The 21,541-nt window shown below is 32.5% G+C and overlaps 2 protein-coding genes and 1 pseudogene across 2 annotated transcripts in view; 1 reads left to right on the forward strand and 2 right to left on the reverse strand.

The window, feature by feature from the left end:
• The window catches only part of LOC149031683 (uncharacterized), a 49,048-nt gene extending 29,323 nt beyond the window's left edge, over window positions 1–19,725 (forward strand). Inside the window, exons 2-4 of the mRNA XM_089175328.1 lie at window positions 9,190–9,332; window positions 10,335–10,431; window positions 19,538–19,725. Of these exons, the coding sequence (XP_089031454.1) occupies window positions 9,273–9,332; window positions 10,335–10,431; window positions 19,538–19,710 (330 nt within the window). The 5' untranslated portion in view covers window positions 9,190–9,272 and the 3' untranslated portion in view covers window positions 19,711–19,725. The remainder of the gene's footprint in view (window positions 1–9,189; window positions 9,333–10,334; window positions 10,432–19,537) is intronic.
• On the reverse strand, window positions 6,884–7,363 carry LOC107068044 (protein CFDP2-like). Its single transcript, XM_089175254.1, has 2 exons — window positions 7,160–7,363; window positions 6,884–7,108 (listed from the first exon to the last, which is right to left on the reverse strand). Exons 1-2 carry the CDS (start codon window positions 7,361–7,363, stop codon window positions 6,884–6,886), a joined length of 429 nt encoding a protein of 142 aa, XP_089031380.1.
• Window positions 9,372–10,076, reverse strand: LOC107068107 (cilia- and flagella-associated protein 299 pseudogene; annotated as a pseudogene).
• Window positions 19,726–21,541: the final 1,816 nt, after the last annotated feature.

Consider the following 21,541-nt stretch of genomic DNA (forward strand, 5'->3'; position numbering starts at 1 on the left):
ATTTTCCTACCTTTCTATCGCTTTTACCTACAAACAGTTTGAGTATCGAAATAATATGTGTCCACGCTTTGTAGTATGCAGTCGCACACAAACACACACATATACAACCTGGAGCGATAACTATGAAGCAGAGCATAAAGAGGAGACCGAGAAAAAGAAAAACTGTATAGCTATATTTTGTCTCATTCTTTCGCGGGCTAAATCCTATATGTTTGTCTCTTTTTCTCTCATTATTTAGTATAGCAGCCGTTTCATAGCTGCTTCCTTTCGCAGTCGTGTTTTATTTTTTCAAATCACTCCTTACTCTAAAGAAGTTTTCACTTCGAAAATATAAATATAAGTTTAAAGAAAGTGAAAAAGTGGTCATGATGACGAGAAAGAAAAAAAATACTTTTTACATTACTTTTGTTTTATTCTTCATTTTACCCTTAAGAGATTCACAAGAGACTGAAATCAAAACTATTAACCATTTCTCGTGGATATCTCTCTGTAAAATAGTTTAATATGCACGTTTAAATTTTTTAGTTCTAGGAGAAACACAAAAACATACTTGCTTTGTATCGTAGAAAGTATTAGAGAATTGATCGCAAAAGGTTTTCATTGATAGGAGGGTTCAGTTTCATGATAAATTATTTAACTCTGCTTAAGAAACATTTAAAACTCTGCTGTACAACTGCTTTAAAACAACAACTGTTTCAGTAATTTTTGAAGTGAAAACTTCTTTAGAATGAGGGTGATTTGAAATAATAAAACGCTGCGGCATAACGCTGTGGCGAGCGGTGGCGAAACGAAAGTAAGAAGAAAAAAGAGATTGAGCCTGCGTGAAAATGAGATAGAAAAAAATGTAGTTCGGCGATACTATCCGGCGATGAAGAGTGGCGATGTAGCTCGGCGACGAAACAGCTACGATATTCAGTAAGAAGAGTAAACGAGACAAACATATAGGATTAAGCCTGCGAGAGAATGGGACAGAATATAGCTATACAGTTTTTCTTATTCTTGGTCTCCTCTTTATGCTCTGCTTCGTAGTTATCGCTCTTGGTGTACATGTGTGTGTTTGTGTGCGACTGTATACTACGAAGCGTGCACCCATATAATTTCGATGCTAAGCCTGTTTGTAGGTAGAAGCGATAGAAGGGTGGAAGAATAAACAGAGAGAGGCATCTAGGCGACAAAAGAATAAGGTACAAACAAGCCGACGGTCGACATAAAGAAAGAAGGTGTGTGGTCTGTCTTTGTAAGTTGTGTAAGTGTCTAAGTCTGTGTGAGTCTGGAAGGTATATATATACATTAGGGTGGGTCAAAAAAATGACTTATTTTTTTTGAAGTGAAAACTACTTTAGAATGGGAGTGATATGAAAAGTAAATAAACGGAAACGGAGCTAAGTAACGAAGCTATGTAACAAAGCTATGTAACGAAGCATGAAACGGCTGTTATACTAAATAATGAGAGAAAAAGAGACAAACATATAGGATTTAGCCTGCAAGAGAAGAAGACGGAATATGGCTATACAGTTTTTCCTATTCTCGGTCTCCTCTCTATGCTATGCTTCGTAGTTATCGCTCCTGGTTGTATATATGTGTGTTTGTGTGCGACTGCATACTACAAAGCGTGAACACATATTATGTCGATACTCGAAATGTTTGTAGGAAAGAGCGATAGAAAGGTAGAAGAATAATCAGAGATAAGCACGTAGGTATGCGCCAAAGTATAAGGTCCAAACTAACCGACGGTCGAAATAAAGAAAGAAGGTGCGGGGTCTGTTTTTTTTTACAACGTGTCATATCTTTTCTATTTAAAAATGTTTCTATTTTATTGAAAAATTAGTATTAAATTCTTTATTTCGCAAATATTATAATCAATAATTATGAAATACATAGAATATATAATAATTGTATTGTCTGAAATATTAAAAAAAAAAAAAGATTACCAGATACATCAGAGAAAAAGAATTAGAGAATACTGTTGAATAAATGAGGAGCAGCTGACAAATTCCATTCAAAAGCAAGTAAATTACTGTCACATGTTTATTTTGCTTCTGTATAAAATATATTTGATTCATAAAGACAAAATATGTCCGATTTTTATGTTTTTATAAAAAATATCCAAAGACATGTACTGACCCATGCATATATGAAAATTATATTATTAATTGTAATATTTGCGTATTTAAGAAACTTATACTAATTTTTCAATAAAATAAAAACATTTTTAAGATGTTGAACGCCCAGCGTGAATCGGTGGATCTTACCACGGAGCTGAAATTTGAGACTCGTAGTGTACACAGTTCGATAAGCTGAGAGAGCGATGCGATTCAATGCATTTTTTAAGATTTTTCGTTGTTTAGGTCTTTATTTAGACGAGAGTATTTAGAAAGATAAGTTGTGGTCCAAAGAATAAGGACGAAATATGTTATAAATAATAACGGTCTCGAAGTGTGGTAGGCTACAGAGTTGAAAAAATATTTCTAGAGAATATCTTTATGAGATCTTTCATTGAATTTTACCAGAATCTTTGTTCAGTCCAGCAGTATTTTCCATATGTTTTTTCATAACGTCTTTATTTTATCTATTCTACAATGTTTGTTATATAGCGCAAGAATGTAGATGAAAACGGGAAAATAGAATACCATACTAACAAAAAAAATTTTATACCTTAGTTTCAAAAAAAGGATTATTTATTTTTACCTAATTTCTGACGAATTATATTTCCTTAGATAAACATTCTACCATTTTGGTGATTATTTATAACTATCGCATTCAGCATTCCGTTTTTATTGCTTGAATTGTGAAAAGTGCACTTTTATCAGCTATTCCACCCAAAGACCATACCGGTGACATTTATTATATATAGTAATAATATTCTAATAAATAAATCCTACAATTATCTTACTCTTAAAACTGTCTATTCGTCTCATTCTCTCGAAACTTAATTTTTTAAGGTTTCACTTCTTACACGTGTGATCTGCACACATGTTTTTTTTTTTTAACTCAGTAGCCTACCACACTTTGAGACCCTTATTATTTATAACATATCTCGTCCTTATTCTTTGCACCACAAACTTATTTTTCATTCGTGAGATGGATTGGTCAGTGAGCCCTGGCTGGGGGGAAGCTTTCAATTGTCTTTTTTGAAAAAATTTCAAAAATGTTTTCTAGAAACCTTTCGCAAAATATGGTGGTAAGATTTTAAAACATCTATCAAAAACCTTTTTAGAAATCCTTGCAAGTTTCTAAACGCGGACTTTTCCACCTTGTCGAAATATTTTTTAGAAATCTCTTTTAAAGAGGCTATAGGAAGCCTCATGTATCTATCAATTAGTATAAGACTAGATATAACTCATACAGTGATTAGAACAAGCAGATATATGGAAAAACCAACAAGAGCGCATTAGAACTGTGTAAAAAGAATCATTAATTATCTAAAAGGTACAATTAATGTAGGATTAGAATTAAGAAGAGGAAAAGATTTACATGTTTAAGTATACAGTGATGCAGATTTTGCAGCGGATAGTGAAAGTAGGAGATCTACTAGATGATATGGTACGAGTGCAGTATCATGGATCTGTCAAAAGCAGTCTATCGTTGCATTATCTACTTCAGATGCAGAATTTATAGCAGCATGCCAGACCTCAAGAGAAATAGTATGGATAAGAAAACTATTAGACGAACTCTATAAAGAGAATAAACTACAAACGACACTCCACATAGATAATCAAAACTGCATTCAAATAATAAAAAATCTAGTGATGCACAACAGGACAAAATATATTGATATCAATTATCACTATGTACGTGAAAGATATATGGAAGGAACATTTGATTTGAAGTATGTCAACACAAAGGACCAATTGGAAAATATACCAACCAAGGCATTGCCACGACCACAATTTATATATTTAATAAATATGATATGTCAAGAGTTCTGATTAAAATATTGAATAAGATAAATTAATTAAACAGGGGGAGTGTTAAGTAATGTTAATTTAATTTATATTATAGTTATCTGAGACTGTATTGTTAAATTAGATTAATGTTAAGGACTAAAGATATAATAGTTTTATTAGGCTTATTAGGATGGTATTATTCTTATTCAGTTATTTTCTTTTTGTTTAACAGTAAAGTTGATAACCCTGTTTTTTGCGCTATTCTTTGGTTATTGCTCTTCTACGTCTTTGCGATGTAACACGTGTTCAGTACTTCATGGAAAATATATTCGAAATTATTAAAGTAATCCTATCTTTTTTACCCCGTACAACCACATAAATTAACACTTATAAATTTATTTAAAATTTTTTATGATTAAAAATATAGATTTCATAGTTAAATGGTTTTAGTTAGACTAATTGATTATTAAATAGTAATAAATGACCCATTGACTAAAGATAGGAGTGCAGGATTAGACGAAGAAATTATGAGTGTTGCTGTACAGTCGGAAACGACCTTAGACTGTCAAGTGTTATTCGAAATACGCGGCGTAACATTAAGACGTTACGCCACTTCCCGAAAAGAACAAACGAATGAAGGGTGAGAGGACGCGCGCACCCCCCCCTCCTAACACTAATATCTTTACTGTGAGTGTCATGCTGGGCATAATCCTAGAAAAAATCGGTCTATTCTTCCGCTGGACGCCTGCGACTATACACCTTAGACGAGCGAGAGGAGTTTAGAACGATCAAACGAGCGAGAGATGTTTTGAACGACTCACGAAAGCGAGAGGAGTTTAATCACGAACACATCAGTTTGGTAAAATCACCCCTTACACATATCTAACAATAAGCACAAACAATAGTTCAACAACGTGCGTCGCCGTGGTTGATCACCACTATTGTAAAACAAACCACAACCAAGGTTTTTGTGCCGCAAGGTTTTTCCCTAACGATCCATCACACTATCTATTAGCTCAACCACGTGTTTAATTCTTTTCTAATATAACCCATTATTTTCCTCATCATTAACAAAACTAATTACCGGAGGACTCCATGTTGGAGAAATCTGCATAATAGTTGCCTTAGCCTTCTTTATTTTTTTAAGTGAAAACTTCTTTAGAATAGGGAATGATTTGAAAAAAATGAAACGCGGCGGCAAGCGGCTGTTGGGGACGCGGCGGCAATGTAACGGAGCGGCGGGCGGCTATAGGCACCGTGTGAAGTCATGGTAGGGGAAGCCGAAATGGACACTAGCGCACACAGTGGATAACTTTGGCAGTAAAAGACGGTGTTTTTTATTTTGGTGTTCACAAAACATACGTGTGACAATTAATTTTATGATATTTTTATAAAAATGTATAATAGAGTTTTCTTTTTTAGAAAATAAAATATAAAGAAAAGAACTGAATACTAGATTTTCGTCTACATCTGCGACACTTAAAACCCTCCTACATATATATTTATTTTTCTTATAACAATGTCACATCGTACTTTATCTGCTTGCAAATATTATTTAAAGTTTGATCTACTGTGGCTATAATTTACCTTCTTATTTACTACAGTAAACGCTACAGCTTTCATACTGTTTTTAAATTATTAATTATACTTACATTTTAGCGGTAATTTTTGCATCATAATTGCACAAGATTGAAATTTTATTGTCACGTGGTTTGACATGCAAAAAAAAATGTTTTTAATAACAAAAATGAATTGTTATTGCAAAACCCTATACGTTTAGATATTTAAAACCTCAGCAGCAACGTCTTTTAGTTCCATAGATACCATGACGCTACCACGGCGCTGCAATTACGCACGGTGCCTATATAACGGTCACGATACTCAGTAAGAAGAGAAAAAGAGACAAACATATAGGATTAAGCCTGCGAGAGAATGAGACAGAATATAGCTATACAATTTTTCCTATTCTCTGTTTTCTTTTTATGCTCTGCTTCGTAGTTATCGCTCCTGGTGGTAAATGTGTGTGTTTGTGTGCAATTGCATACTACGAGCGTTGACTCATATACAATAATTTCGATACTATACCTGTTTGTAGGTAGGAGCCATAGAAGGGCAGAAGAATAAACAGAGATAAGCACGTAGGTATTCGACAAAAAAAGGATACAAACGAACCGATGATAGAAATAAAGAAAGAAGGTACGTGGTCTGCTTTTTCCACCAAACATGTCATTTCTTTTCTATTTAAAAAGGTTTCTATTTTATTAAAAAATTAATATTAAATTCTATATTTCGCAAATATTATAATTATTAATTATAAAATATATAGAATATAACTAAATTGTTATTCGCATCCTTCACTAGATCCGTCGTAGCTTCGAATTCCTTTCTGAGTCTATTAATCCCCGCGTACATACCACGGACTTTACTGCTTTGGCAATTTTCATCAATTTCCTCAACTTTATGTTTTAAAAATTGTCGCTTCCTGTTCTTAATTAAATTGTGCGTCGCTTGCCTAACATTGTAAAATTAGTCCCGGGTTAGATGCGTGTTTTGGGTCAGCCACGAGATACGCGCTTTGTTTCGGACTTTGAAGGCTGACTCGCAATCTTCGTCGAACCGTGATTTATTTTTGTGCCTTTTACAAAAACCAACGATAGCTTCCACCGATTTGACCATCGCGTCGCGTATGCTTGCCCATTTTTTATCCGTACTCTCATCTGCTTTGTCAATTTTCTTTGCCGACGCGAGTCTTTTCGATACTTCGGCCGAGTAATTTATTCCGTTTTCTCCCTTGATAATCTTTTTTACGTTTATCTGTTTATTTCCTATCCGCTGTCCATTTCGTGTGTCGTCGTTTATCTGTCAGAACGTGATCAATTTGGTTACGCGTATTTCCGTCCGGGGAAATCCAGGTTTGTTTATGGATATCTTTGTGTTTAAAAAAACGTGATTTTAACGATGAGATTTTTCCCGGTCGCAAAGTTAATTACCCTTACTCAGTTATCGTTACTTTCCTCATGGAGACTCTCGGGCCCGATCGTTGGTCTAAAGAACTCTTCTTCACCGATTTTCGCGTTAAAATCTTCCACGACTATCTTTATGTAATCTTTCGGCAATTGATCCACGACGCGCTCAAGTTCCTCGTAAAACCCGTCTTTAACTTCGTCCTCTTTATCTTCCCTCGGCGCGTGCACATTAATCGCGATCTTGTACCATCGCCCCTGCAATATAATCAATCTTAATATTTCATTTATAAACCTAATAACTTTTACCGCAGATAGTATTCTTTTCCTAATCATGAACCCGACGCCGAAACTATGGGTCTCCGACCCCTCATAGTAAAGCGTATACGCCCCCGCATTGATCGAACCTTTCCTAGCCCATTGAGTTTCTTGTAGCGCGACGATTTCTACCCCGTACTTCTCGACCTTCCACACAATCACCTGGAGCGCCTCGGGTTTGAACAGGCTCCGCATGTTCCAGGTGCCCACTTTAAAGTCCCTTCCGTTTTTTGACTTTACCCGACACGAATTCCCCAAAGTAGTCGCTACCCGGAGATCCGAGCGGGGGATTAGTTTACCTCCGGAAAATTTTACCCTAGTAGAATCTATGGCGGTTTTCATTGTTTCGTGATAAAGTCGTTTTACGGTGTAGATTAATCAGACCTACGCCCAACCCCCGAACAGGAGGGTCAATTCCAAGTCGGCTGTCCGCGACTGCTTATTCAATTTATTTGCAGTTAACCTCCGTTCCTATGCAGAACCAAGAGGCCCTTCCTCTATCCGCAACCTGAGGAGTCGTGGTGACTGGGACCCAATCACCCTGGGGACCACTGCAAACTAGTTTTCCTTCCCCGAGACTAGCAGTTGTTATGCTAACACAGAGTCTAGTATAATGCACTTGTAAAATATAAAATGTATTTTAACTAATGTTTTCTGAAAAGTCTGTTAAAAATAATAATTTTTTAATTTTTTAATAAATCCTTTTTTTCTAAAACGAAGTAAAAACAAAGATTTAAATATATTGTTTAAGACAGCTGTTTCAAAATAAATAATGTATAATTTGTGAACAAATTAAGTTATTGGATTGATTATAATTAAAAAGAAATCTGTGTTTTGATCTTTGGAATCAGCTGCCCAAGAACCTCGATAATATAGACCTTTTTAATTATTCGACGAATGAATATTACAATATTGAAGTGTTCGCTTGCATAATATATTCAATAAGACGGAATTATTTATAATAGTTTTTTGAAAGCAAAAGATATCTAAAAATTATAACACATAAAGAAATATAAATTCATTCATTTCTTACATATTTTTTTCTTGAAATATTTACACAAAAATAATGATAAAATAAGAAAAAATACTAGTGCGTGTACTTATTATGAACGTAAGAAGTTATATTTCTTTGATATAACCAAATGAAAATATAAGTTCAGTAACTTCAAAAATAACTCAAAAAAATTTAATCCTCTACATTTGAAGAAAAAATAGAAAAATAAAAAAATAAAAATATTAGATACAATTGACAAAAACTTAATTATACAATATAATCTAATTTAAATTAAGTTTATTTATAAATTGTATTAAGAAATAGTGAGGGTAGTAGGAAGAATGAAAGAGGAAAATGCAATGGGAACTCAGTGAACATAAGACCTTCATATGATGTCATACGTACGTCATAAAGTAATCTTCAAATTTTTTCGTACACATGACGGAACCCAGTGAACACAAGACCTTAAAATGATGTCATACGTATGTCATAAAGTCATCTTCAAATTTTTGAAGTGAAAAGTGACTTTATTTATGACCTTAATATTAAGTCATATGTTCTAGAATAAAAATGACGTAATAATTCCATCCTATTCTTACAGCAAAAAACGAAAGGTTGATTTTTTTTTTTAAACTTTGTATTTTGAGACTATAAATTAAGTATATAATATTGTAAAATTGTTTAATTGCATTAATTTAATTTAACAAAACATTAATTAAAAATTTTTTTTCAATTAAATAAAAAAAATAGGAAACTAACTCAGCTTACTCTGGGACTGGCGGGGATAGTCGCAGATTTAGACAAAGTTTTTTTCTAGAAAATAAAAAAAAATGAAAAATGGCGAACTTCGAGAAAATAACGGTTTTTCTCAAAAAATACGAAAATTTCATGGATTTTATAATTTTAAAAATTTTTTGTATTTTGTTCTGAAAAGTACATTTAAAAACAAATATTTAAAAAAAACGTTCCAATAGGTTGAATTTTAAAGAAGTTATAAACATTAATAAAATTATTTAATTTTTTCCAGAAAGTAATTGGAGGTACAACCGCAGTTTGCGGTTATTGTTGGATAAAAAATTATATATTGCTTGGGTAGGAGATTCTTTGGCTATGCTAGCTAAACGTGGCAAAGTGGAAGAATTAGTATATCCTCATAGACTATCTCGATATGTAAGTAAATATTTATGATTATAATACAAATACTTTCTATTAAATAACAGTGCTTCTAACAACATGATCTTATAAAATAACATGTTCATACGCATCGCTATATACGCGTATTCTCGTAGTATTTATGCCAGGCCTAATCGCCTTTGGATCGACATTAATTAATTTTCTATCATGAATATTTTTAAATAAAAGACCATGTTTTGAATCTATTACTGGTTCATAATTTGATGTAATATTTAATTGCATTTTTCCTAATTGCCAATGATAGTACGCCAAGTCTGTAATTTTAGGCCAAAGCTTCTTTTTTCCTTTGAAATATAGCTGCCAATCTTCTGCTTTAGGTCTTTCACTGAAATCTATGTAGCCTGATACTTCGACTTGAAGGCGTGGATTATGACGTATAAATATGATAGTTGATAGTGCGTGTAGTCTATTAAAGCGTTCGCAAATTGCTAGTTCTTGCATTAGCGGATCAAAAGGAAGTATAAATTCAGAATTAAGATGATATGGCTTAAGAATTGGGTATAATAAATCTTTGACAGTTTGCAGACGCAGATAGAAAGTATTTTTATCAAGAGTTTCTCCTGTACATCGATAACCAAGTTCTGCCAATTGTCGCGCAACTTTTGTATTTTTCAAATAGCAAAAATCTATAGGAGTTACTAAAGAATCTAAATATTCTTCGTAGCTTTTGAATTGTAACAATCTTCTGTCGCTATCTACTTGTGTACTTAACGTAATCATTTTGGCGTATAAGAACTAAATCTTTTGACATGACAAATTTCTAGACTATAATTTAATTGAAGACCATTTTATAAACTCGTTGCAAATATATTAAAATTTATACATTTGATATAGGCGGAGAGCTTATTAAATAATTGAAATTAGTTAATTATGCATAGCAACAATTGAAAAGAAATGAAAGAAATAACAAATATGTTTATAGGGTGTTTTATTAAGTGATGAAATACAAACTGAAAATAATATTTTTTTTTTCGATAGGATGAATCTGAAAGAATACAAAAAATGGGTGGAATGCTGGCATTCAATCAGGGTACAGTGCGAGTTAATGGAGTTTTGGCCGTATCTCGCGCTATTGGTGAGTGTTATTCATTGTGCATTCATGCAAATCACATATCGTTTTTTCTTTTCTCTGAAAAAATTCTAACCTATTAAGATGAGGATAAGTTAGTTAGAAAAAAGTAAAAAAAATTGCACAGTTTCAAAGGCGTGATGATTAGTTTTTAAATGTAAATGAATAGTCATTAAAATTGTTTCACAGTTACTTACACAAAGTTCGCGAGTAGACGCGAGCTTATATATTGCGTTTATGTAAATTGTTAATATCCAACAACGTTCCGTTTCCAAGTAACCGTGTTCACTATTCTTGTCACAAATTCTCGTTGATTTTTCCAAAAAATACAGAAGTACATAGAAGCTCACAAGTCCCGTATTTTATCTAGCCAGACTCATCTCAGTTACAATCGAGGTCAACAGTGGGCGATAGTAGGTACTTAACCCTATGACGGTACAATACTATCAAAGAATACAGTATTTTATCCACTATCGCCCATTTGTGAACCCGGTTGTAACTTAGATGAGTCTGGCTAGATAAGAAACGGAACTTGTAAGCTTCTATGTACTCTTCTGTACTCTTTGAAAAAATTTTGTCTCGGTAAATTAATTATATTTTCCGACAGATAGTAACTTTTCCGGTCGATAATAAAAATTTTCGTATTACGACGATTATCGTTTTTACCAACCGAAATTAAGAATAATTATGTAATTTCATCGATAAAGAAGAAATCTACGATTGACATACCACAAATAATTATAAATTTTTATTTCTCTTTTAATTAAATAAAGTAATTAATTGCAGTTTGTTATATACAATACTTTAATATTTTACACAATAAATATCTGATGAAACGAATGAAACTGTTGGAATATGTAACTTGGATTCAAGAACGAAAATCAATCTCTTTGGTTCTCTTCTTTCTGGTCTAAGAGCGCCATAGTTTTCTATTAACACGTTTAAACTTGCATGGTGTGGAGATCGGCTGACGTTATGGATGCCGCCGATGGACTGACCTGACCATATGCCTATTGTGTGTAAGCGTTCGTTCCTTTTTTAGTCTATAAGAAACAGCCCTTCGATAAAGACGTGCCATTCTTTGTGCACTTAAATATTTAAGTTTTCTGGTTATAAAGTTATATTTTGTGTTAATATTCATTTAGAAGAACCCAATAATCCTACAGGTTATGGGCCCAGATTACGCATAAAGCCCACCTGCGTGCTGTGTGAAAAAATTTATTTCTTTTGTGCGTGAATAAATTGTGCTTTGTACAACGGATTAGAAAATCTCGAGAATCTCGAGAATCTAGAAAAGATCGAGAATCTTCGGCTAGTTATCACAAAGGGTTTGGAATCAAAGTAAGTCTCATACTAGGCTTCGAACAGACTTATAAACTCAATTTCTAAAGTTAACTAGAGTACGGTATACTCGAGAAAAAAAAGTAAAAAAAAATAATAGTTATTCCTTTTTCTTTCTCTCGCTTCTTTGTAATCGCTTCGTCCTAGCATAAAGAACGATCATACTTTCGGCGGCTCCACCGCTTCGCCGCACCCCTTGTTTAAACATTCGACTAGAAGACGAAGAAATCGTGACGTTGTATCCCCTCCATCGGTTTGCAGCTAGCGTTAAGCATACATCCCCTCTCTCGATCTATAACCTAAGGGCCGTATCGCGTGATTGAGGACCCAACGCACGGTGATAAAATCATAGAAAGTAATGGAAAACTTGAAATTGAAAAGAAATATAAAACCGTTTGATGGTGAGAAGTATAGTGTTTGGAAGTTTAGAATTCGTGCATTACTCTGTGAACTAAATGCGCTTCAAGTAATTGACAACAAAGTACCAGAACCAATTACAGATGAATGGATGAAAGCAGAAAATACTGCGAAGAGTATCATCATTGAGTATCTCTCAGACTCATTTATCGGTTTTGCTAAAGCAGATAGCACTGCTGCACAAATATTTAAAAGTTTAGACGATATTTATGAACGTAAAAGCATAGCTACTGAAATGTCACTACGCAAGAGATTACTTGGATTAAAATTACAAGGTGATCCACCTTTGACAAGGCATTTCATGATTTTCGACGAATTAGTTTCCGACCTAGCTGCTGCCGGTGCCAAACTTGAAGAGAGTGACAAAATAGCTCACTTATTATTAACGTTGCCAAATACATATAGTAGCATAATAACAGCGATCGAAACTTTGTCTGATGAATATATGACATTAGCTTTTGTAAAAACAAGGCTCTTAGACCACGAGATAAAATTAAAAAATGAGAGTAGTGATACAAGTGCAAAAGTTTTGCAAGTAGCCTGTCAAGAAAAATCAACTAGTAACAGCAATAATAATAAAGTGACTATCTATAGAAATTCTCAAAAGTCGAAACAATTCAAGAAAGGAGGACTGCACAAGAAAGGCTTCAAGCGCAATAATAATTCCAGACAATAAAGCAGAAACTGTCATTTTTGCGGTAGAAAAAAATCATGTCATCAAAGATTGTATTTTCCGTAAGAGGAGAGAAAAATTTTTGGAGGAAGAGAAGAAAAAGAAGTCTGCTCAAATGACACAAGAAACTCAATCATCAACGTCATACTCAAACACATCGAGTTTTGCATTCATGGCAGGAAATTATCAAGAGGAAGGATTAAGCAATAATATAAATTTTCTACTGGACTCTGGAGCATCTGATCATCTGATCAACAACGACGACTTATTCAATAGTTTTATCGAATTGGATCCGCCGGTAAAAATTGCTGTAGCAAAGGACGGCGTCTACATAACTGCATCGAAAAAGGGAGTCGTTAACGTAACAAGCAACTTGGGTATCAAAGGAATTCTCGAAGACGTTCTATACTGCCCAGAAGTTCCTCACAACTTGCTGTCTGTGAGAAAGATGCAACAAGCCGGGATGAGTATCCTTTTTAATGACAAAGGCGTTGAGGTAATAAAAAAATGTTAAGCCGTAATGAAAGGTAAGCCATTGAATAATTTAATTGCAATTGACTTCAGTGTTGATTTAAGTAAAGTAAGCTCTAGTTTGAAAGCTTATAGTGCCATACAAAATAATTATGAATTGTGGCATCAACGCTTAGGTCATATTGGCAAAAGTAAATTTTTAGAATTGAAGAATAAACAAATGGTCTATGATATAAGTGAAATAAATAACGTAACGCCTAATAACAACTTGTGTGAAGCTTGTGTATATGGCAAACAAGCGCGTTTACGTTTTAATAAGGCAAAAGATAAAAGTAATGTAAAAAGACCATTGTTTATTGTTCATTTTGATGTATGCGGTCCAATCACTCCTCCTACAATAAATAATAAAAATTATTTTGTTTTATTTATTGATGGGTTCACTCATTATTGCGTCACGTACCTGATTAGTTATAAATCAGATGTATTTTCGGTTTTCAAAGATTTTATTTTAAAAAGCGAGGCTCATTTTAATTTTAAAATAGTTAATTTTTATTCTGACAATGGAAGGGAATATTTATCAAGTGAGATGAAAGATTTTTGTGTACAAAAAGGCATAACTTTTCATTTAACTGTTCCACGAACCCCTCAATTAAATGGTGTATCTGAACGCATGGTTAGAACCGTCACTGAAAAAGCCCGCGCAATGCTAAGCGGTGCTAGGTTAAACAAAGCATTTTGGGGTGAAGCAGTTTTAACTGCTACTTATTTAATTAATATAATCCCAACAAAAGCTTTGAAGCAAAAGAAAACACCATACGAACTTTGGCATGGCAAAAAGCCTCAATTAAGATATTTGAAAGTTTTTGGTAGTACGGTGTATATACATGACAAAGTTCGAAAAAGAAAGTTTGATAACAAATCATTCAAAGGAATATTGGTTGGTTATGAGCCAAACGGTTATAAAGTGTGGGACGTGGAAAATGAAAAGTTTATAGTGGCAAGAGATGTCATTGTTGACGAAACAAATTATCTGGAATCAAGGCCGGAAATGAGACTAAACGGAATAAATACTGAAAATTCAGGAACGGATAAATCCGGTATATTTAGTAATATTATAAAAACCGTAAAGTCTCACAAATCTGATAGTAATAAATCAGATATAACACTAACATATAATTCTGATGATTCTGAATCAGAAATGTCTGAGTCAACTCAGGAAGAAAAATCTAGTAAAGCAATTGAACTAGATAAAATGCCTTTAAATAATGATAAGTCTGTGATTGAAACAGATGTACACAATAATCAGAATCACAATAATAAGAGTGAAAAACAAATTGAGCCCGAACCCAGAAGGAGTGATAGGATAAAACGCAAGCCTCATGTTTCATATGAGGAAATTAATATAAGCAATGATTATTTATTGTGTGCTACATCTATCGTATGCCAAATTCCTAATTCAGTAAATGAAATAAAACATAGGCACGATAGAGAAAAATGGGAACAGGCTATGAATGATGAATTAACTTCTCTTATGGTGAATAAAACATGGGATTTAGTTACAAAGCCTGAAAATAAAAATATTGTCGATTGCAAATGGGTATTTGCAATAAAGAACGATGAATTTGGAAATCCTGCTAAATATAAAGCTCGCCTAGTTGCTCGCGGTTTTAGTCAACAATATTTAATTGATTACAATGAAACTTTTGCTCCTGTAGCAAGGATTTCAAGTTTCAGATTTATAATTGCATTTGCTAATCAGCATAATCTATTAATTCATCAAATGGATGTAAAAACTGCATTTTTGAACGGTACTTTGAAAGAGGAAATTTATATGAAAGTTCCTGAAGGTGTAAAATGCAATTCTAATCAAGTTTGTAAATTAAACAAAGCTCTTTATGGATTAAAACAAGCCGCGAGGTGTTGGTTTGAAACGTTTGAAAAAGCTTTAGTAGAAAAAGGATTTCGAAATTCATTAGTTGATCGATGTATTTACATATTAGACAGAGGTGATGTCTCGGAAAATATTTATGTTGTACTGTATGTTGATGATTTAGTAATAGCTACGGCTAATAATGACACAATGCATAAATTTAAAAATTATTTGAAGCATAAATTCTATATGACAGATTTGAAAGATATAAAACTCTTTCTTGGAATAAAAATAGAAAGAAATGAAAACCAAATAAGTTTAGATCAAAGTGCATACATTAAAACAGTGTTGACTAAGTTCAATATGTATAATTGTAATCCAGTTAATACTCCTCTTCCGAGTAAATTAAACTATGAATTATTAGATTCAGATGAAAATTATGATGCCCCTTGTAGAAATTTTATTGGTTGTTTAATGTATCTAATGGTATGCACAAGACCTGATTTAAGTACAACAATAAATATTTTGAGTAGATACTCCAATAAAAAACACAAAGAACTTTGGCAATGTTTGAAAAGAGTCCTTCGGTATTTAAAAGGCTCAATGGATTTAAAATTAACTTATAAGCGAGGTGCTTATGATGAAATCTTATGTGGCTATGTTGATTCAGATTGGAGCGGAGATCACGGAACTGATAGAAAAAATACTACTGGTTTCTTATTTTAATTATTTGAACGATGCACGATATGTTGGAATACAAAAAGGCAAGCATCGGTCGCAAGTGCCTCAACTCATGCGGAATATATGGCTCTTTATGAAGCTGTGAAAGAGGCTCTTTGGTTAAAGTCATTAGCAAATAGTATTAATATAAATATTGATAAACCTATTATTATATATGAGGATAATACCGGTTGCATAAGTATTGCCAGCAATCCAACAAGCCACAAAAGATCTAAGCACATTGATATAAAATATCATTTTTTGAGAGAACAGATTGAAAATAATGTGATTAAACTTATTCATGTTCCAACAGGTATTCAATTGGCAGACATACTGACAAAACCTCTGCCAGCTGCAAAATTCCTGGAACTAAGAAAAGGGATAGGTCTTAAATGAGAACAACCTGCAGAAACAATTTATACAATAAACTATAACAATAATTATGTATTTTTATGATTTTGGTATGGTCTGATAAGGTTTTGGTTGGGTTTTCCTTATCCTTGCAGTGAATGCTGGACCATTTGTATTTTCCCAACAATACAAGGAATAGCCGTCTGTGTAATAGTAATAGTAATTTGTTATCAAGCTTGTATCATGTAAGTTTTCATTCAAAAGTTTTACTTTAAAGAGGATTAATTTTCGAGGGGGCGTGTTGGAATATGTAACTCGGATTCAAGAACGAAAATCAATCTCTTTGGTTCTCTTCTTTCTGGTCTAAGAGGGCCATAGTTTTCTATTAACACGTTTAAACTTGCATGGTGTGGAGATCGGCTGACGTTATGGATGCCGCCGATGGACTGACCTGACCATATGCCTATTGTGTGTAAGCGTTCGTTCCTTTTTTAGTCTATAAGAAACAGCCCTTCGATAAAGACGTGCCATTCTTTGTGCACTTAAATATTTAAGTTTTCTGGTTATAAAGTTATATTTTGTGTTAATATTCATTTAGAAGAACCCAATACTCCTACACATACCTCGTCCTTATTTTTTGGACCACAAACTTATCTTTCTAAATACTCTTGTCTAAATAAAGATCTGAACAACGAAAAATCTAAAAAATGCATTGAATCGTATCGCTCTCTCAACTTATCGAACTGTACACACTACGAGTCTTAAATTTCAGCTCCGTGGTAAGATCCACCGATTCACACTGGGCGTTTAACATCTTAAAAATGTTTTTATTTTATTGAAAAATTAGTATAAGTTTCTTAAATATGCAAACATCACAATTTATAATATAATTTTCATATATGCATGGGTCAGTACATTTATTTGGATATTTTTTATAAAAACATAAAAATCAGACATATTTTGTCTTTATGAATCAAATATATTTTATACAGAAGCAAAATAAACATGTGACAGTAACTTACTTGCTTTTGAATGGAATTTGTCAACTGCTCCTCATTTATTCAACAGTATTCTCTAATTCTTTTTCTCTGATGTATCTGGTAATCTTTTTTTTTTTTTTAATATTTCAGACAATACAATTATTATATATTCTATGTATTTCATAATTATTGATTATAATATTTGCGAAATAAAGAATTTAATACTAATTTTTCAATAAAATAGAAACATTTTTAAATAGAAAAGATATGACACGTTGTAAAAAAAAAACTATCGGCATGAATTTTATCGCATCGATAATAAAGATAATAAATGTAGTTCGAATTTCAACAGACCTTCCCTGTTTTTTATATTTCTTTTCTCATGAAAAGAAACCGAACTTGGGGTGTAGGAAGCTGACAAAAACTAATATTTTCAAAATTCTATCTATCAAGATGGAATGCTGAATGCGATAGCCATAGATAGAGACGAAAATTGTAGAATATTTGTCGATAGAAATATATGTCGTCCTCTAATCCAAGTAAATATAATATATTTTTTTTTTTTGAAACTCTGGTAGATGAATTTTTTTTTTTTAATTTTTCACACTTTTTGTGAATGTGAGATATCTTTATTGTGGGTTAACACACACAAGTATTTCTTTTGTGTTGCAACTAATACCTGAAAATGCTGAAAAGAAGGAAACAATTGTGGTAGTATCTTTTTCGTTTCATCTGGTTTTGAATTACAACGATATTAAAATCTATTTATCATTTCCGTTGTTTTATTTTATAATATTAAAAATTAAAAAAAAAATTTTTTTCTATATTTTTTTTTCCATATTTGTAAAATAAGGTATATTATTTTATTCTTATAAGAAATATAAAGTAAATAAGGTTTATTTGTTTTTGTAACGTATCTAGTTTCTTGTATTTAAAAACTTTCTAAATACGCAAACATTATATTTAAAAAACATGTCTTTGGATATTTATAAGAAAAATATTCTAAAATGTTGTCTAATTTTTTTCTCTGATATATCCGATAATCGAAGAGGCGCGTCGATCGCTTGAAGGGAAAACAGCGTGCGTGGGTGTAGTGTGAGAAAATATAGTTTGAATAAGTGTAAAGGTGATTAATAGAGGGAAAAAAGTAAGGGTAAAGACGTGCCATTCCTTGTGCACTTGAATATTAAAGTTTCCTGGTTATAAAGTTATATTTTGTGTTAATATTTATTGAGAAGAACCCAATAATCCTACAGAAACGTTATTTTAGTGTTTGCGAATGTCATAAACATGTTAATTATGAAAAGCAAGTGTTAATCCATCATTAGTGGATTAAATTTTTATATTATTATTTCTAATGTTCGAAGATAACATAATCTACAACTATAGTTTTATTTTAACGTAAATAAATTTTTATATATTTATTTATACAAAATTTTATTAATTTATATATTTATAATATGTATATATACTTAGGAGGAAGTCAAGTAGGGTCGAGTTGAACGAAGTGTCGGTCGTTGGCCAACTATGGCTTTGATGATAATGGAAAATAAGAAGAAAAAAAGTGCTGGACGCGTGTCAGGTATCCTGTTGTTGGTTCCGTTCAACCGCTGACACAATACTACGTGCAACTACTTTACTGGGTGGCATGCAGAATTATATGTTTGGAATAATTAACAGTCTATTATACTATTTCTGTGATATAGCAAAATATATTTTATGACGAGAGTAAATTAAACGTCGATTTAAATCACAGGTGCTATCCTCGATATCGAATAAAAACTTTCTTCTTATTTTCTATAAAATTTCATTTAAATGACGTAGTAAAGATGATAATCGAATCGACGTGTTGTGTAGAATCGTTATTTATTGGTAGAGATTCTTTACGGGGTACCTATTTTAATCTCTGCTTAGTAGAGAAGGAGCAATATAAATTTATAATAACCGGAAGCATTCTCAAGAGTGGCGTCGTTATTTAAATTAACCAAGCTATTCATTAAATAGATAATTACATTTAATTAAGAACAGGTCGAACACGAGCATACATAGATAGTTTCTACTCTGTACTATAGCGATACGTTTTCACAGCTTGTAGAGACTACGACTAATAATAAGATTATTGTAAATGATTGACTGTTATTTTAATTTATTCGTAATAATTAACTATCTTTTCAATCATTTAATAAATGATTAAAGTTATTTTAGAGACTGATCGGTAATACTTGAGAAATATAGGCAAGACATATTCAATTAAGATTTTTACTAATTTAAAAATATATTTTTTTTTAGGAGATGTACAATACAAACCTTACGTAACGAGTGTTCCTGATACACGTTGCATTTCTTTAGACGGTACCGAGGATTTTATTATCATTGCTACCGATGGAGTCTGGGATTTTGTCAACACTTATGATGCTGCTATGATCGTTTACGTAGCTATAAGAGAATATCCTGGTTGGTAAAAAAGATTTTTTTTCAAAAGATCTAGCAGAATAGGCCATTTTTTTCTTAACGATTTTCTTAGATCAAGTTTAGATAAAATTAAATGGCCGATCTAAATAAGCTTGAAGATCACGACACGTAGAAATAAGGAATTCCGAGTCTCTCTCAGCCCATTGTTTTAGAAATTTCTTTTTCGATAACGAAAGTCTCGAAAGATTTATATATTCGCGCTTTTCTAAATCGCTTGCCAACAAAGTGTGTCCAGTCGTTCTGTTTGTGGCGATGTTATGCTCTGTTTCGTTCGACGGTAGTAGGAACAGAATAGGAAGACATTAATCGCATAGCGCTTTTCAAAGTAAAGCCTTTTCTTTTACAGAGTGATTAGTATCGACTAAAGGTATTTTTTCTTATGTCTGTGTCTGTGTCATTAGTTTGTTTAATAATTGTTGCCTTAATCATTCTCATTCCTTGATTAGTCTCAAATTCCTTTCATATGCGCGATTGTAATTGAGAACGTGTCCAATGGAAGGAAACGCTTGCCGGGCGGATAAATGATGTCGTTTTATCATTATACTCTCAGACAACAGGACAAAGTTTCGATCTTTGTAAATGACATCGAATGAGGACCATTCTTCCTCTTATTGACAATAAATCTGACTACGCGAACGTGTTTTAAAGATATATATATCAGGGTGGGTCAACAAAAATTCAATTATTTGTTTTTTTACAAGTGCTACGGAAAAATGGGTTGCTAGACACCTTAAAAAAATTCTCACCAAATATGAGCTCTTAATTTTAATAGGAAAATCCTCCGCATCGCAGTTTTTTATTTTTTTTCAGTCCAATAGATTAAAATTCATACCTCATTATTTATTGATTTTACAGAAAAATGTTTTGGAAGAATTTTGTAGGAAATTTAATGCTCTACAAAAAAGGTATCTTATATTTTTTCCGTAAACCTCACCATTTGAATGATATTGAAGATTTAAGTTTGATTATTTTAAGACAAATTGTATTTTTGTTTATGAATTTTATAACTCGACAATAAATAAATATTATAAGATGCGCAATACAAATTTTTGTAGAAAATTAACTGCTCTATAAAAATGGTGTCTTATGTTTTGGCGATTAAATTAAGCGTTCTAAACAAAAACTTTTAAAATTAGTACACATGAACGTTTGATGATGAATATCTTTTGAACGTTCCAAGATCATTCAAATGGTGAGGTTTACGGAAAAAATATAAGATACCTTTTTTGTAGAGCATTAAATTTCCTACAAAATTCTTCCAAAACATTTTTCTGTACAATCAATAAATAATGAGGTATGAATTTTAATCTATTGGACTGAAAAAAAATAAAAAACTGCGATGCGGAGGATCTTCCTATTAAAATTAAGAGCTCATATTTAGTGAGAATTTTTTAAAGGTGTCTAGCAAACGTATTTTTCCGTAATACTTGTAAAAAAAAATAATTGATATTTTGACCTGCCCTAATAAGTATTAAAAAAAACGGTGACGGTAAGTCACCTTATAAGTATATATTTTCAGTACATTAAATAAATATGTCTAATGGTTATTGTACCACCGGTGGTACACGTGGCACGGAACGTGTTAATTATAATTTATATTATTAATTTTTGTTATATTTTATTATTTAATATTATTTATTAATTATAATTAATAATATTTTTTTTTTATCTTGAGGTTTGTTTACCCGTGCGCTCAGTCTCTGGACCATTGTACCCGGGCCCCTTGCGGGGAAAAACCTATGACCATAGCGGTCCCGCGGGTAGCCCCGACTCCCTTGCAAAGCGCAGGAGTCTGGCCGCCCCTGAGCCCCCTAGGTCGAA

Source organism: Polistes dominula, unplaced genomic scaffold (genome assembly GCF_049000335.1).
Source record: "Polistes dominula isolate Pdom_NZ unplaced genomic scaffold, Pdom_raw_medaka contig_82, whole genome shotgun sequence".
NCBI classification, from domain to species: Eukaryota; Metazoa; Arthropoda; class Insecta; order Hymenoptera; family Vespidae; genus Polistes; species Polistes dominula.